At 40.5% G+C, this 17651-nt stretch overlaps 1 protein-coding gene across 3 annotated transcripts; it reads right to left on the bottom strand.

Annotated features, from left to right (window-relative positions):
• Positions 1-6736: 6736 nt before the first annotated feature.
• LOC131232515 (E3 ubiquitin ligase PQT3-like) lies at positions 6737-15885 on the bottom strand. Of its 3 annotated transcripts, none has more exons than XM_058228798.1 (12): positions 15139-15885; positions 12564-12663; positions 12281-12359; positions 11959-12158; positions 11753-11832; positions 10590-10812; positions 10334-10479; positions 9189-9356; positions 8840-9103; positions 8561-8599; positions 7917-8132; positions 6737-7051 (listed from the first exon to the last, which is right to left on the bottom strand). In XM_058228798.1, exons 1-11 carry the CDS (start codon positions 15305-15307, stop codon positions 7942-7944), a joined length of 1659 nt encoding a protein of 552 aa, XP_058084781.1. In that variant the 5' UTR covers positions 15308-15885; the 3' UTR covers positions 6737-7051; positions 7917-7941. The 3 variants fall into 3 exon arrangements, with proteins under 3 accessions (XP_058084781.1, XP_058084782.1, XP_058084783.1); XM_058228799.1 differs by having other exon boundaries at positions 11759-11832; XM_058228800.1 differs by lacking the exon at positions 8561-8599.
• Between the last annotated feature and the right edge of the window lie 1766 nt (positions 15886-17651).

Genomic DNA, 17651 nt, shown 5'->3' with positions numbered 1-17651 from the left:
TAAAATGATCTGGAAAAACTGATGGACGGCGTGGATATATAACATGTACATTAAGGTGGGCCCCACGGTCAAGGAAACACCCACGAAGCTGTTCCCCTACATCACCTAATCCGCACTCTCAGTTACCTGCATGCCACGTAAGGTGGGTGGTTAATGGTACAACCGATGATGAGAAATACTTTCATACTCTGGCAGAGTGTGATGGATGATACTCAAGCACTTAGAAATTACCTAGAGACTGCACACGCAGAATACAAGTAATTCAAATCAAACCGTTCAAATTGTAGGTCCCATTTTATATGTCTCCACAACGAAAATTTACTTTTATCGGGTAATCATACTATTAGATTGTTGGGCATTTAATGGACGGTTAAATGAAAAATATGGAATGATCTTATTTTATAAATACAAGTATCCACAAATCACAGGTCAAGATTGTTCAACCCAATTTGGGTTTGAAGAATATTTTGGAAACGCGTGGTTTCAAAATTTAGTCGGTTTAATTTAAGCTTATACAGGCCACGTATATTTATTTCTAAGTGCTACGTATCAAGTGTCATACGCAGCCAGAGTATTAAATCACTCCCATCGAAGATAAGCACGCGGCGCGCGCCTAATCGCGCACAAAAAGTAACGGACGCGGATTAGCTTTAGTAGCGAGACTCGCTGCTGAAGTGACGTAACCTAATTACGTGGGTCCCACCATGACATATTTTTTGTATCCACACCGTCCATCCATCTTGATAGATCATTTTAGGCATTATACAAAGAATGAATCAAATCCAAATATCGAGCACAGTAAACTGTGGAGAGAGTCACGCCCACCATTAAAAACTTCTAAGGACCACGAAAGCTTTCGATCAAGCTGATATTTGTATTTTCTCTTCTTTAATGTCTGTGTTAACTTAAGAACAGGTTGGATCTCAAATAAAAACCACGGTGGACCTTAGTAAGGTTTTAATGGTGGGCGTCACTCTCTTCACTGTTTTCTGTGGTGGGGTCCATTTGAACTTTGGATCTGACTCATTCTTTAGCTCCTGCCCTAAATTGATATCTCCAAATGAATGGACGGTGCGGATACAACACATATCATGGCAGGTCCCACAGAACTTGATCATGTCACTTCAGCAAGGAACTTGGACCACACGCAAGCTACACAGGTGACAGCCTACTGTAGATACGTGTCGTACGATGACGGGCGCATACGCGCCTCGAGCTCCCGGTTGTAGAAACGGCTTAAATGAGATCAAAGTTACATGGCCCCACCATAATGTTTATTTTCCATCTAATCCATTAATAACGTGAACAATACATAGATGAAGTGGAAAAACAAATTTCATATTGATCCGAAACTTATGTGATCTGGAAAAGGGTTTCAATGGTAAACGATCAATCCCCCACTGTTTTTTGCAGTGTGGTCCAATTGATCTTTAGATCTATCTTATTTTTGCGGCTCAAGCCTTAAGACAAGCTCTCCAAATGGATGGACGGTTTGGATATAACACATAGCTCATAGTTTGACCCAAAAAATTTGCTGAGGAGTGATGTCAATACATAACCGACCACTTCTCTCTTCCGATCCGAACGGTACCCAACTCGATCCGATTCGGTTCTCCTGACCGAGTCGGACTCGGTTCAGGTCAGACTAGCAGTGCATCGGATTGGATCGAGTCAGATAACCCGAACTCGGTCTCGGATCGAATCGAGTTCGGGTTAGGCCACGTAGAATCCGGACCGAGTCGAGTTAGACCCAATCCGATCCGACTCAATCCGATGCCCAGCTCTAACCACAGCTCGCAGGAGATTCAACGACGATCGTCCCAGGATGGCATTATAGACAGATGGTTGGTCAATCACGAGGAAGTCGACCATTATAGTAGTTCGATTATGCCCTTCTCCAGCTGAGAGGGGGAGCTGGATGGCTCCTTCCGACATGACCTATCCTCCTAAGAAACCGATCAACGAGGTTTTGATAGGTCAGAGTTGAGACCGACCAACTCCCATCTTGTCGAATGCTGAACAAAAAGCACATCAGCTGACGATCCTGAGTCGACAAGGATCCAAAACACTTTTCGGTTGGCGATGGTTAAAGCAATTACCAGCGCGTCATCCTTGGGCATCTTCTTCAGTGAAGGCTACATTATACTTCTCCATCTTTTGCTCTTTGGAAGGTTGATCGAGGAGCAGGATTTCCTCCTCAGGACGACTGATGCTTCTAGCATGTGTTTTACGAGCGTTATTCGAGTCGCCTCCTCCTCTGTGGCCTGCAAAGATGGTTTGGATTTTTCCGGTCGGCTGATTATTGATCGGCGGTTCCTCAGCGGCCTTGATTCGATATCCCTTATTGTTAACATAATCTCTGAGATGACCATCGCGAATCAGTGCCTCGATCTCTTGCTTGAGGTCGAAGCAGTCACTCATATTATGACCATGATCCCGGTAAAATTGGCAATATTTATTCTTTCTCCTATCGGGATTACCTTGCAATTTGTTCGGCCAATGGAGGAGACGTTTCTCCTTTATCTCCATTAGGATCTGCTCAAGTGTTTTGTTGAGGGGTGTGTGAGTCTTGAACTTACTGTCGGATCATTTATTCGACTTGCGGTCATCTCGAGATCAGTCATCATTTCTCTTCTTATTGGTCAGACTAGGATCTGCCTTCGTTTGTTCCTTTGCTGGAGGATTTTGAGTGGCGTCCCATAAGAGTCAGGATTCCTCAGCGATAGCGTATTTTTGCAATCGATTCAAGAACTCGGCCATCGTGGAGGGAGGATTCTTATCCAAGGAAAAGAGGAACGGTTTGTCCCTCAATCCACTCAGGATAGCATTCAGGGCGACCTCATCTGAATGCTTATGAACTTGTAGGGTTTCCAGGTTGAAGTGCTTGATATAATCCTTTAGAAGCTAGCCATCTTTCTGGATTACGTGAAGAAGATGAGCGGACACCTTCCCGCTAATTAAGTTTGTCATAAAAGCTTCACTTAGCTCGGAGAATGAGCTGATGGACCTCGGCTTCAATTGTTTGAACTAGAGCCGAGCAGTATTCGCTAGAGTCAGTAAGAAGGCTCGGCACATGATCGCGTCAGAGGCATTATGGAGTTCCATGTAGGTCCGGAAAGACTCCATGTGCTCTGTTAAGTTAGTGTTTCCTGTGAAAGGCATGATTTGGGGCTGTCGAAACCTATCCGGCAGCCGTGCCTATACTATATTGACCGTAAATGGGGATTTAATTTCTTCCACTGCGGCCGTATTGGCTTGATAGGTCTGCTTCATGTCTGCGATTTGCTTTTGTAGACTTTGTAGCTTAGTTCTCCACGGTTCTTTGCTGTCAATGGTAGCTTCGGCTGGGGTTCGGTTGCGCCTCTTCCGATCTATTTCATGACGCATGTCGAAAGCAGGCAATGGAACAGTCCCAGAAACATGGGATGGGACAAGTCCGGCAAGGGCATGTTGTTAGCTTGGTTGAGGGGCAACAGCCTGCGCGACGGATGGTTGAGGAGGGTTGGTCATAGGTCGAACATAACTCGACTATCCTTCCCTCTAGTCGGACCCTTGAACATGTTGGGGCTGCATCTATTCCAGCATTTGTTTCACGTAGTCTAAGTCGGCCCTCATATCTCTGACCTCCCTTTCGAGGGCGTCCGCTAACCATTCCTCCCATGTTTTTGCTGACCGTGCCTGCTCGAACGCAAGGTGGCCTAATGCTGTGGTAAGCCTTGGTGGCTCCCTTGTTGTTCAAGTTGCTTCACGGATTGTGGGGCACGAGTGGACGTAAAAAAAGTAGTGATTGGAATTGCCACCGGAGGAGATTGTGCTTTCTTCTTTTCCTTGGCCATAGATGAATTTAAGATGTTCACTGGTAGAACTAGAACGGTTTAAAACGTCGTTCCCACAAAAGGCACCAAACTGTTGATGCAGTTTTCCAGCAGACCCTCTACGGTTGACCCTTTTATACTTACATAGATGTAAGAGAGAAACAAAGGAGACCCTAGCTGGTGCAAGGGACTCTCTAATGCCTAAGTCAGGAATGGGGTCTTTTCGTAGGGTAGGATCTCTAAAAAAGAGACAACAGTCGAATGCTAGGGTTAGAAGTTGCGTACCTTTGAAGGTTGGGGATACCTTTATATATAGGGTAGAGAGTCTGACTGTATGAGGACTCGTCCCGATATCTTGGCGATCTGTCCGGATTCAGAATTTTTATGAGATTATCAGTTTCCGAGATTACCAGGATTCGATATTATCCCCGGAAGATCTAGAGAGAGATCCTCGGGATGATCAGGGATTCATTAAATCTCCAGCTCGGATTTAGGTCGGCCTTCCTAGGCGGGTGTCGGTTCGAGAATGAGCGATTCTGTCTTTCTTGACAGGTCAACATTCACCATCCTCGACCAATGGCTGAGTTGCTGCATTCCTTTTATCTGGGCGCTAGTGAACCTCAAACCTTGTTATGGGACACCATCGACCTATAACCAGGTGGTGGCCGATTTATGGTTGTCCAATGGCCAATCTATAGTTGAGCTATGGGCAGGTAATAGGTGATCTGGGGTTGATCTACGACCGGGCTTTATCCGACCTATCGATTGTTCTATGATCAATCTATACTCGATCTATTAGGTCAGAACACGGTTCATTCGAATGGTCTCGTAGCCGTGTTCTTTGAGTATCCTTATAGTTGTATTGACCTCCTTGGAGGTCGGCCTGTTTCTAGATGTAGATACCTTATCAGGCTCAATTTTCACTAGGTCCGTGCTGGTTCAGTAGAGTTGGTTCATTCCATAAGTCGACTTATCGACTTGTCAATTTTTCCCCCAACACACGCCTTGCAACTGATCATGTTAGAGATATCAATTGTATCAATGTCAGCAGCTATTGTAACTTTTGTGCTTCTCGAATGGCCTTGAACCTGAGATGTGGGTCCTACTTGTGCACCATCCCACCAACTTGAGAAATCAACTGAAATTGAGAGGTTGCTAGGATTTTGAGAGATTCATGAGAGGAATGAGATGTAAAGAGAGCGGGAAGGGAATGGGGGGCATAGGAGGCTCTGAGAGAGAGAGAGAGAGAGAGAGAGAGAGAGAGAGAGAGAGAGAGAGAGAGAATTGGGGGGCGGGCCGAGAGAATAAGAAATGATTAAGTTATTATTATTATTATTTTTTTTGTAACCTGTGAAACCTTTAGTTATTGCCTGGTTTTAACTAGCGCCGGCAAATGGTACCCCCAAACGACGGATGCAATTTTTAAGGAGTTCGTTTACATCCACCGCCGACAGCCACGTGACATGCCGGTGATAATTGCATATGTTGGCGCTGGCTTAGATGAGGAGAAAAAGGCGCCCGGCAATGCCCTGTTTTCCTGCACTGGATCTCCAGTGATGGTAATGGCTAAACACTGCCATAATTATCACCCATTTGAACTCATAGAAAGATGATCCTCAGATTCATTATTCTCGTAAATTTCAAGATCAAGTAACCTTTTTGAAATTGCTACACATTTCCCAATTTGATCTACAAGGATAAAAAGAAGAGAAGGTGAGGTGCAATTCCCCTTACATGCTGTAGATGATATTACTAATGGCACTTGTAAAAAACAGACCAAGCCAACACAAGTGTCAATAGCCAGGAAATACCATTAACCAAGGCAACTAATGGACTCAGATAATTTTCAGACAATCAAATGAGATCTCTTTAATATATAGAGACCATCCATAAAACAAAAGTTGGTTAATGAAGATGACCTGTTAAAGCTGCCAACCAAAAGTTTTGGCCATATTAAGTACGTCTTTTGTGGCTAACTAACACTGATGCCCCCTCTGTTAATTAGACTAGTGGCAAAAAGTTTAAAAATAAAAATAAAAATTAAGATTACTTTTCCACCACCATCTACTGAGACAACTTACATTCCTCACACAGCCAATGTTGCGAAAATGTTTCCCCATTCTGAAGTCACAGATAACGTTTGAGCATTTGGATATCCAATTTTTTAGTGCCACTACATCAGATACCGTATGAGCATTGGATCTATAAACCAACGTAGATGGGGAAAACTGGGGAATAGTTCTTTTCATAATAGGGAGAAAAGAGCGGATCAACCAAGTAGATGAGCCTTTTGAGCTTTGCTACTTTCCTCCAAATCAACTAACAGATCTCACATCACATACACTTCAGGGGTGGCAATGCGATGGGTTTTGGACCCAGCTAAGCTTGAGCCCAGTCCTGGACCAACACTTAAGGCCCAAGTCCCATCCCAGAATGGGCTTCGCACACAACCCAAGAGAAAGCATAAAAGAAACTGGTTCGGTATGGGCCCCACCGTACCTGCCTGGCCTTAAAATTGATAAAATCCATACTAACACTGAATTTTCCTGATCCATCCATCCATTTATACATGCACAAAGAAATAGACATTTTAGAGGAATGAAACCAACACTCAACTAAATGACTTAAGCCCAAGCCCAACTCGAAAATTGATTGGGCCATTCATGCAGGCCCAAAACCGGCCCAAGCCTAGCTCAAAGCCTGATAGGGTTCGCAAGTTCAGGCGGGCTACCCAGCCACCCTCATATGTGAAGCCCCTATCAAATGCACACCCCATCAACATTGATTCCACATAAAATCCATATAAGCTAAAAAGAGATGCTTTGCATTTTCCCCAACAAAACTCAAAAAGCCCCACATTCCATTCGATATATGTCCAGATATGTATGTAATGCTATCAAGATTCGAGTGAAGACAACAACTCACAACTCTTATGCACCAATGTTTTCCATATATAATCAATAAATGTTTACAATAAACAGCTCATTATACAATTCATTGGCAACAACCAAAATTAAAAAAGAAAATACATCTTTTATTTACATATCTTCCCCCCCACCACTCCCCATTGTAGGTCACAAGCCCAAGAAACCATTCCAATCCATTTTGCCTTCATGGAAACCCATCCTCACTCCAAATCCAATTTCCACAAATGTCTGCACCGACATTGTCGCCTTCAACAGCCAGTAACATCCTTGTCGGACAAAAGAGACGAGCTGCCGCAATCATTGTGTCGACTGCAGGATACAACAACACCGGAGGCCACTACAATCATCAATACTTGCAGAGAGAGAATTTCTAAAAGACGTTATATCCATGAACGACAACAGAATTCAAGAACTTGGAATATCGGCAAATCAATGAGAATTCATCTTAATCCACACAAGTTATAAACAAACTGACCATGTGAATTTAGGCCTTGTTCAAGTTTTGAAGCACTAGCAGAGCCTCTTACTTCTCATATACCATTCAACTAGTGGATAAGAGCCAACTTGTCAATTGTGTATGACATCCAACCGATCCAAAGTTTGGGCGCACCATGAAGATCACCAGCTACCACAAAAAAGCCTGATCCACTCATTTGGTGGGCCACGACTGTACTCTGGATCAGATGGGCTGCTGTCCATTTCTATGGTGTGGCCCACCTGATGAGTGGATCGGCTTGGAGTTTGCGGCAGATGTTCTTCATTATCAGGCGAGCCTTTCAGCAGTTTTGAACGTTGTACGTAATTGACAGGTTGGCACTCATCCCTGCATCCCTCCCTCCTTCGGTGTGTGCACGCTCGCGTGTGGGTGCACTTGCAAAAATAAATATACTAAATTATAATATTATTCAACTATTTTGGTTTTCTAGTCACAAGATCATGGAAACAGGAACAAAAATTTTAAATAGAAAATAAATAAATAAATAAATAATCCATGCAGATGATCATAGTTATGCCACAAACGTAAACGCAGTATCTTCGCACTGAGGTCATTATCATGCTAAAGCATAAGATTATACTGTACCCTTTTCGGGTTTCAAAGTTCTGATTTTTCTTTTTCAAGAATGGAGGTGCCAATGTAATTTTCCAAGAAAAGATTTCCCAGAACCCAACATACCTCTTAAAAGGATGAATGAATGGCATCACATATACCCTTCTCCAAATGGACCTGCTGCATAGCCCATGCACTGCATATCATCAGCATAAGGCACCATATACTCGTTCACTCCCCACTGCATGCCGGCCCAATATGGGTTGTAGGATGAAGGGCCAAATGGAATCAGATGGTTTAGGGCCGCATGATTTTGAGAGGTTCTCCATTGCAAGTCCGCAGCTGCAAGACAGAATAATCAAATAAACTACCGTTAGAACAAAAAGAAGTACATCAATGGTTGAAGTTAACCCTAATACTGATACATGGAGATATAGCCAGTGCCACCTTATTCGTGGTGGAGTTGACCCTAATACTGATACATGGAGAAATTGCGAGTACCACCTTACTCGTGGTGGCACAAGAACTCAGAAGAGAACTATAGAAAGAAAGAAGGTTCTAACACTGCAATGGAAATCATTTATCTCATGTATTACCATATATTCATTCACTTCAAATGATATACAGCATGTATTCCCCTCAAGGGGCAGCCATGCAAAGTTTGTAATACATGGGTTTCAGTCACTTATCGAGAAGTCGTGGATGGATATTGCTTCTTTTTTTTTTCTTTTTCTTTTTCTTTTTTTTAAAGTGAAAGGTGACAGACTAACCATTAGCAGGTTTGCATGCTTTTTCCCGTTTCTTCTTTCCTGTGGTGAATAAATAAATAAATAAGTCAGGAAACAACCACCATATACATCTGACTTGGGAAAAAAAAAGACAAAAAAAGAAGAAGAAGAAGCTTCTTGTCATTTCATTTCAAATTGGCTGATGATGGCTAATCTTAACATGTTCCTAATTCCCAGGTGACCACTACTTACCCAAATGGGCCAAAAACTATCCCACAAGCCAAAACGAAAAGAATTTCTTAACATTTGCAAAGCATTCACCTGGCTCACCAACAGGCAGCTTCTCCAGGACTTTCTCTTTGGCCAGCGGAGGAGCTCCACCCAGTGACGCTGGTTCTTGCTCCAATGTCACTTCAGATTTTTCAATATTTGTTGCAGTCTTACTTCTCTTCAAGGACTGAAGGGGAGTATCAATAGTAAGCTTCTCTTCATGCACAGGCCTCTTTCTATTCAAAGTGCCATCTTTATGGGAGGATGGTATGTGTTCTTTCTTCACAGTGGCAGAAAGAGTATGCGAATTGCTCTCTGATGAAAACAGGTGGATTAACACGACGGAAATATTATTTGAATCAGATATACGGAAGGAGACATGCTTCAGTGAAATGCAAACCTTGAACTTGCGATAAGCTTCCAGCACTTTCTAGAGTACTACTGGTTGTTGACTCTAAGACACGATCAATGGTCTCCCTAAGTGTCTTATTAGGTATCAGGCTATCCGCACGGATGTTTATGGCCCCACATGCACACATGGATTTTGAGATTATGTGGTCCCTAATACCTGATTAAAAATGCATAGATAACTGAGAATTTGTAGCATGTCTCAAAAATGAAAAATGCAAATAAATAACTGCCACAAAAAGTAAAGAACAATACATCCTGGCGTTGTGTATCATGATGCCGTTTAAAACCGGTGTTTTGCTAAGCCCACACACATCTCTGTAAGGATTCCCCACTTAAAACCAAGTTCTGTTAAGCCCACCATTCCATTACCATCTCTGGGGCATCCAGGAATCAGGTGTGCCCCACCACATATATGATCAACCCGAAAATAATGCCAATTCACTCATCAATTGAGGCTGCACGAAAACATTTTGGCAGTTTCTATTAAACCATCAACATTTTGGCAGTTTCTATTAAACCATCAATTGTTTTCATACAGATGGCCACCCTAATCTTGGGCAGGCTGCCACAAAGAGTGGCCGACCTAGTACAAAGCTCAGATTCCATGCGAAGTTGGCATGTGAGGGCACATGTGGAGCATTTTCAGCATGACATTCATAATTTGCAAGCAGTCAGATCCCAGCACTGACAAAACCAACATGTTTTTATTATATGACAAAATAAAATTAAAGGTGGTTCTTTTGCATTGACTAGTGTCTTTGCTTCTTCTTTTCTTTCTTTCTTTCTTTTTACTTGTTTTTTTTTTTTAAAGAACTCTTTGCTTTTAATTTTAAAAGCAGAACTTACAGAAATGGTTTAGGGTTTGTTTGGTTGCACCAAACTTCATGAAATATCAGGAAATATTGCAGCAAATTAGACTGATAAATCATGAAATTTCCTGATATATGGTGTAAACAAACAAAGTCATGTGCAATTAAGAAGTTGCAAACAGGAAACTAGCATAGCAGGAGGTAATGAAGTTGCCAAATTCAATTGAAAATACAAAAGAAAAAAAAAAAAACTGTCAAATATCATACAGAATTAGAATTATTACTTACTGCTACAAAAGACAGTTCCAAAGATCAGAAAACTAACATTTATCACAGAAACTCCTGAAACAGCACTTGCCGGTTAGGATAGCATCTTTCATTACTTCTTTACAGAGTGGGCAATGCAATTCTGGTGGAATAGTTCTGACATATCGAGTTAAAGGCCCCTCAATCTCCTTCACAAAAGCAGCTCTGTTTCAAGTTGAAAATGTCATATATGAGCCATCATGCCTTTCAAAAGAGGAAATATCAGCCTGGCTTTAAAAAAAAATAAAAATAAAAATGATAGAATATCAACTTACTCATTTGGCTTTATAGCAACAGCTCCACTTGGTAATGCAAAGGAGCCATCTGGAGTTTCCACTAGCATCGACTTTGGAAAACCAGTTGGATGTTTCAACCCTCTAATGTCATAGCTCGGATTGCCATTTGTTGGGCAATGCTGAATAAAATGCCCGGGAACTTTGCATCTGTGACAGATATACCCTTGTGGAGGTGTCGTGCGCTCTAACGATCCACTCCAGCCTTCAATCAAGCAAAATTTTAAATGTTAGAACCATAAAGAACTGCAACGACAATAGGTTTACATATGAAAAGTGAAAAAAGATTACAAGGAGATTCTCAAAATGGGAAGAAGAAGAAAAAAAAAAGAAGCATATGCTAAACTGATGTAGAACAAGTTGCAGATGACTTCATGATGACCAGGACCAAAAGAAATCGGACCAAAAAGCTCGATCTAGGGCCAAAATGGCCTAAAAGTGCACTATAGCTTTCAGCAGCCATAACTTTGCAACAGGTTGCAGATTTGCATGTACAATGTATTGTTAGAAAGCTATCGACCAACCTACAACATGGCAACTGACGGAGTTGGTTGGATCCAAGGTATTTCTTGAAAAAAAAAAGGCCATTTTCAGGGTCAAATTTGCATTTAGTTTGAAACTTACTACTTTTAGTAAGTTACGTTTTTTTGCTGTTTTTAAGATTTTGAGTCCCGTTGTGGTCCTAAGTCTTTGTTTTAGTCATCTAAGATTTGTTTACAAGTTTAGGTAGGTTTAGATGTCTTTTCCTACTTTTATCAAGTTTACTATTCCGGGGGACTTCCATTTTGAGTTGGATTTAGGAGTCTAGAACCTTGTTGCTTATATAAGTACAACAGATACGTTGTAAGCCATACCTTTTTCTTCATTCAATAATATTATTTTTATTCTCATTTTAGAGATTTCTAACTCTCCTTGTAGATTCAAGGATTAATTATCATAGCGAGAAAAAATGCTAAACAAGATAAAATAACACCATTTCAACAGCGTTGGAGGAATGTGAGTTATATCACATACAGAACACCGAAGACATTTGTACTAACAATTAAAGCAATTGAGGAAAACTGGAACAAATACAATATGATCACACAGAATTATAGCAAATAATAAACACAAACAAATTAGACATCAAATTCCATGGAACATACCAAAACCATGGCCCTCCGTCATTCTATCACCCGTAACCCTTCCAAAGCCTCCTTCAAAACCAAAAGTTCCCTTTGTTTTCCTGTATGATCAATCCAGAACGGTGAAACTGAGAGAAAAGGAGAGAAAAGAAAAAAAAAAAAAAAAAGTGTTGGCAATGGAAACACCATATCATATCAGAGAACGCATGGAAGGAGCAATATCTCACCATTGCATGTCCAAAGCAGGCATGTCGACTAACACCTTGATCTTCCTATCTTCTTCAGCCCTACTTTGATCATTTTCCACCTTCCTATCTTCCTCAGCCTTACTTTGATAATTTTTCACCAGATTGCTAGATTGCACTGGTACCACCTCTGGAATAGCAAAGGCATCATTTCCAAAATCATACCCTTCCAACTCTTCAGGCTGTAAAACAAAGCAACAAAATATTATTCGGATTTACCACTTCTTATCATTCACTAAAGAGAATTCTTCCAAAATCAGTGTCTAAAATGACATTATCCAACCAGTCCACTAAAGAGTCTTACATTTAGAGATCTCATGTCAGATGAATCAGCAACACATACAGTACTATTAGATTGTGAAACTTCTTCTAACTTACTCTCCCTGCAACCAGAAAACAGACCGAAGCTCTCAATTTCCACACAAGAAATAAAAACTCTTAACTACCAAAAAGACCCAGAGAATGTAAGCCAGGAAAATGAAAGGCCAAAACAGAATTGACTATTTCCAACGGGTTGAAAGCGAAATATATATAAATGTAAAGAAAACACTAAATGAATCATCAAGATTCAGAGTGAGATGTATTACTCTTCTCGTTCCACAACAATGCGCATGCGAGGCGCTCCGGGAACCCGGCGAACTAATACAGATGTATTTCTTGGTACCAGCATTCCTTCATCAGTATAATCTGAAACAAGAAATACCACAAAGGCTCTATGAAAATACTATAGAGAATGCCTGAATAATGACTCATATCACCAGCCAAATAAACTCTAGAAAAACAATCATCATCTAAGTATTATGTGTCAGTTGAAGGAGTTGGTGCAAGTTGAAAGTCTCTTAAAAGGGCAACAGGAAGAGGCTCAAAAGGACGTGGTGGCGGTAGTAAGAAAAAGACTTGATGACCTATGGTCTAACTGAGGTTATGCCCCTTGATAGAGTGAAATGGCAGAACAGGATTCATGTAGCTGACCCCAATTAGTTGGGATAAGGCTTAGATGCTGATGCTGACGATTTGTGATCAGTGATCATCATCTAATCCTTATCCCAACTAATTAGGGTCACTACACAAATCATGTTCCACCATTCCACTCTTTGAAATGTCTAATCATCAGGATTGATGAGAAAAGGTTGAAGCCAAATTTTAACACCAGCTGCCAACTTTATGCAACCCTCTACTATCAGGCCTGGGACCGGCAATGAGAGCACACAACTCCCATTAGCAATGTGAGCGCAAAACTGTGGAAAATAATAAAATCTTAAATATGCAATCTAATCCTATGCGAAATTTTGACACCTAGGATTATCACCAATTGCAATTGACATTTTGATCATAAGAAGTTCTGATCAAATAGCCTGAGTATGATCATCCTGACCCCTTCTATGCATATGGAGATAAGGAATGCCACCATGATGCCATGATCAATTCATTGATTAATTCTGATCAAATAGCCTGAGTATGATCATCCTGACCCCTTCTATGCATATGGAGATGAGGAATGCCACCATGATGCCATGATCAATTCATTGATTAACATAAAGCGCACACCAAAGCATCTGAACATACGCATGGAACTTGTGGACAGTGATCATGTTGATTCGGTGGACACCATGTGTCTGCACCTGAGAAGGCAATGAGGTAGATTATGGTAGTAGCCTTCCAAATCAATGAATCTCAATTGGAAGGGCAAGTTTGGACATATTCATGGTAGCACAAAATTAATGCTCCCAATCACACAAACTTTGGGATGTCTATGATGGGGATGGCACTTCATAGGCACTTCTGTTTATCATTGTTCTAAAACTCACAGACTCAACTCAAATTCAGCCAAGTAAACTCAATTCAGTGAGATTTCGAGGTAAGTCTCCTTGGAAACTCAGTTATAGGCATGATTCGATCTTGAATTGGGAAAACTCATTGACTAGAGCAGTGGGTCAACTCAAGGTGACTCGCAATGACTTGAAGTAAATCACAGAGCTATTATTAATAAAAAGTAGATGGGGAGAGTGAGAATCAAACCCACAAACCTCACCCAAAGGGAGAGAAGCACTTAACCAACACACCAACCGGCAGCAACATGAAAATACTTAAATTTTATGTTACTTATTCCTAGTTCTAACTATTAAGATATCCATTGGCATACCTAATATTTTTAATTACAATAAATTAAATATCAGATCGAGTCAACCTTCGAGATTACCTGACCCAACTGAACATTCAGTCGATTCGTGTTTTCAGGTTTTTTAACTATGCTCTTTATAGAGCCCATATGAATCATGCATCATGATAGCATTTCACATTATGAAATGCACAACGCCCATCCCAAATTACCAACATTTCATTGAGGCAGGCCTATCATGGGCAATGCTGTAACAAACTTCCCCACAGGACAACCCCAGTCATCTATCCAATCATCAGCCAAAAATTATCTTTTCAGAAGATACAATAGCTAAAACATCCGATGAGATTCTGGTCCATCACCTACCCATGATCTGGGCAAGGGAAAGATGTATACTATCAGAAACCGTGGTAGTTCAAAACAATCATTGTACAATATCGCTAATTACTTGTATTAATCTTTAGATCCAGTTCTATATCTCTAGTTGCTTGAATTAATGTTCAGATCGAGTTCTTGGAGAAGTGCTCAAAATAGTAGAATAATCATCGAAATGAACACAATTTCATTCCATACTGTATGCTAACTAAAGAGTAATGCTATTTGCAGACCAAGCATCAGCAGAATCCATACATAAGTTAAAAGTACTGAGCCAATTCATCGGGTGGGACCATCAATGAACATTCCCCAGCCCATGAATCAGGCTGGTCCACTCATCAGCAATGGCTGCATACATATGTAGAATATAGACCATTAAATATCGTTCTCTCAACTGTCCATTCTTTTCATACACATGTGGAGCCTACAAATCAGGCTGGTCCACTCGTGTGCATAAGAAGTAGAATATGGACTGAAATCCATTCTTTTTATACACATGTGGCCACCTAATGACCAAACCACCTTGATTTTCGAACAGCCACGTTCCCAAATGTGTGCCATGTGTAGGGGATGTGTGGTGGCACGCTTGTGCTTTTGTGCACGGATAACCTCCAATTCGAACAACAAAGATTAATCAATCAATAACAATGAATGGAAAACGAACCGACCTTCATTGGTCTGAGCATTGGTGAGCAAGAGGTCATAATCAGTACCCCTGCCCAAATGCTTTGCTTCGAATATTTTTTCTTTCAGATTCCAAACTGATATGAAAGGACCATGCACAGCTACACTGTCATAACCTTTTGCACTTCTAAACTTATAGTACACAGCACCCATTCTCTCTCTCTCTCTCTCTCTCTCTCTCTCTCTCTCTCTCTCTCTCTCTCTCTCTCTCTCTCTTCCTCTGCTCGGAAACAAATATACAAAATTGTGTGTATTTGTCTACAAATAAATAAAGAAAACAAGTAAATCAGAAAATTCTAGATAATTGAGTACAAGCAATTCTTTTTTTCTCCTTGCGTTCTTTTTTCCTTTCCTTTCAAAAACTTCAATAATTCGAATACTTTTTGAACCCCGACAGGACGAAGAGAAAAACAGAACCGTTCAGAAGGTCAAACCCCACCAATTGCCACAGGATTCTCGCAACAAGTGTATAATCTCCCTCTGCTTTGAAAGATGGCCTTCTCTTGAAAATAGAAGAGAGGATTTGATGAGATCAGACGGTCTTCCAATGAGAAAGAACGGTCTCTTGTCGATAAAAGCTGAAGACCTTATCGAAAATTGATAATAGAAAACGGATCTTGGGGGAATTTGAAGCCCTAGAATGATTAGAAAAGCAAGAGGGTAAAAAACAAAAACTAGGGTTAGGGTTTTCTCAGTCGAGGAAGATAGCAATCGCCCGGTGGAGAAGTTTCCGTGAGAGTAAAACAGAGAACGTGTATATATATATATATATATATATATATATATATATATAAGTTTCCGAGCAATTTCTGGTTTAAAAGATATAGTAGGACAGTAGAAGCGGCACAAGTGGAATATCGTAGAGCCGTCTCTGTATATTATTATATGGGACCAGATTATTTATCAATCCAGACTGTCCATCAATCTTTTCCTATTATGGATTGAAGAATTTTCAAAATTAACACGTACTAGACAATCCTAGCCATCAATATATTAGAATTATTAATAGTGTGCCGTTAATTTTTGAAAATATGATTAGATGGCTATGATCATCCTCAGAAAACGTGTATTTCAAACCATTTAAGATACAAAGTAGAGAAACTAGCTAGGTCGTTCTTGCGTCTACCATACTTTAGCTCTACCGACTTGTACCAGAATTTCTCTTCGGTCAGCTCCAGAAAAAGGAAACACGTTAAAATTGAAACCAACCCGGAGCTAACGAACGCGGATTGCGTCCTACCCCCGCCCGGATTACCGTCCGGGCAGGGCTCTGTGGGGCCACCATGATGTAAGTGTTTTATCCACGCCGTTCATCATTTTCCTGGTTTCATTTTAATACATTAACCAAAACATAAGACAAGTCCAATGCTTAAGTGAACCACCAAGTAGGGATTGAACATACACCATTAAAAATTTATTAAGAGCCGGAGAAGTTTCGGATCAAGCTGATATTTGTTTTTTCACTTCATTCGTATCGACATGACCGTTGGATGGTTTAAAAAAAAAAAAATACGGTGGCACTTAGAAAAGTTTCAACGGTAAGTGTCATTGGACCTGCTCACTTTTAGGATCAAAACATTAAAATGATCTTTAAAAAAGCGATGAATGGTGTAGATAAAACGCTTACATCAAGGTGGCCTGCATAGCCCTGCCTGGACGGATTAGGTAGGACGCAATCCGCGTCCGGTGCTCACGCGGTGACGCGTAGTAGAGAGCTAATCCCGCAGAGGACATCAGACTGCGTCCAGTGCCACTTGGCTGCGACTCTGGAACCAGCGATGTCGGTGCGACACCAATTATATATAGGGCCCACCTTAATGTATGAAATGAAATGCATATTCAGGTTGTCTTTTTTTTTTCTTTTTTTTTTTTCAGGTTATTTTATCACATGCTTTCAAAAATGAAACAGGTAAATTTCAGGTGGACCCCATTACAGGACTATTAAAAAACATTTTATGTACCAATATGTTTTTGATCAAGCTGATTTTATTTTTTTTCATTTCTGTACAACTATCAACATGTTGGAAGGTAAAAAAAAACATGTAGTAGACTTTTGGAAGTTTTTAATGGCAGTGTGGACGTTAGAGGAGCGGATTTTCTGAGAGTATGGGAGATTAAGGCCCCCTTTGTTAAATCTCCAGTCTACAGAGGGAATTTGAAATCTTAAGCCTGAATTTAAAATCAGAAGTCAAAATACTTGTTTGATAATTATGATTGAAGTCTGAAAATTAAGTATTGAAATTGAAACAACCTGTTTGTTAACAAACATTTTAAATGTCTGAAATATGTTAATTTGACACATTTGCCCCTATTTCCCATTTGGAAATGTTTTACATTATAAAGAAATTATTTTTTATTAAATGAAAATAAAATTAGTATTTCAAATAAACTAAAATACTTAATAGAAAACTAAAATATCATTATTCATAAGGCACTCAATTCCTCTTAGCGGGAAGATTCTCACTATGTGTCGTGTGTAGCGTTGAGCACCAGTAGC

The sequence above is a fragment of the Magnolia sinica genome, chromosome 18, assembly GCF_029962835.1.
Source record: "Magnolia sinica isolate HGM2019 chromosome 18, MsV1, whole genome shotgun sequence".
Taxonomy (NCBI): domain Eukaryota; kingdom Viridiplantae; phylum Streptophyta; class Magnoliopsida; order Magnoliales; family Magnoliaceae; genus Magnolia; species Magnolia sinica.
This window is presented reverse-complemented; position numbering and strand designations above follow the sequence as displayed.

Coding starts and splice junctions, on each gene's coding strand:
- LOC131232515 (XM_058228798.1), bottom strand. CDS start 15,307: ATGGGTGCTGTGTACTATAAGTTTAGAAGTGCAAAAGGTTATGACAGT. Junction 12,360..12,563: donor ATTGTTGTGGAACGAGAAGA/GTAATACATCTC, acceptor TTCTGGTTGCAG/GGAGAGTAAGTTAGAAGAAG. Junction 8,133..8,560: donor AGCATGCAAACCTGCTAATG/GTTAGTCTGTCA, acceptor TCTGTCTTGCAG/CTGCGGACTTGCAATGGAGA.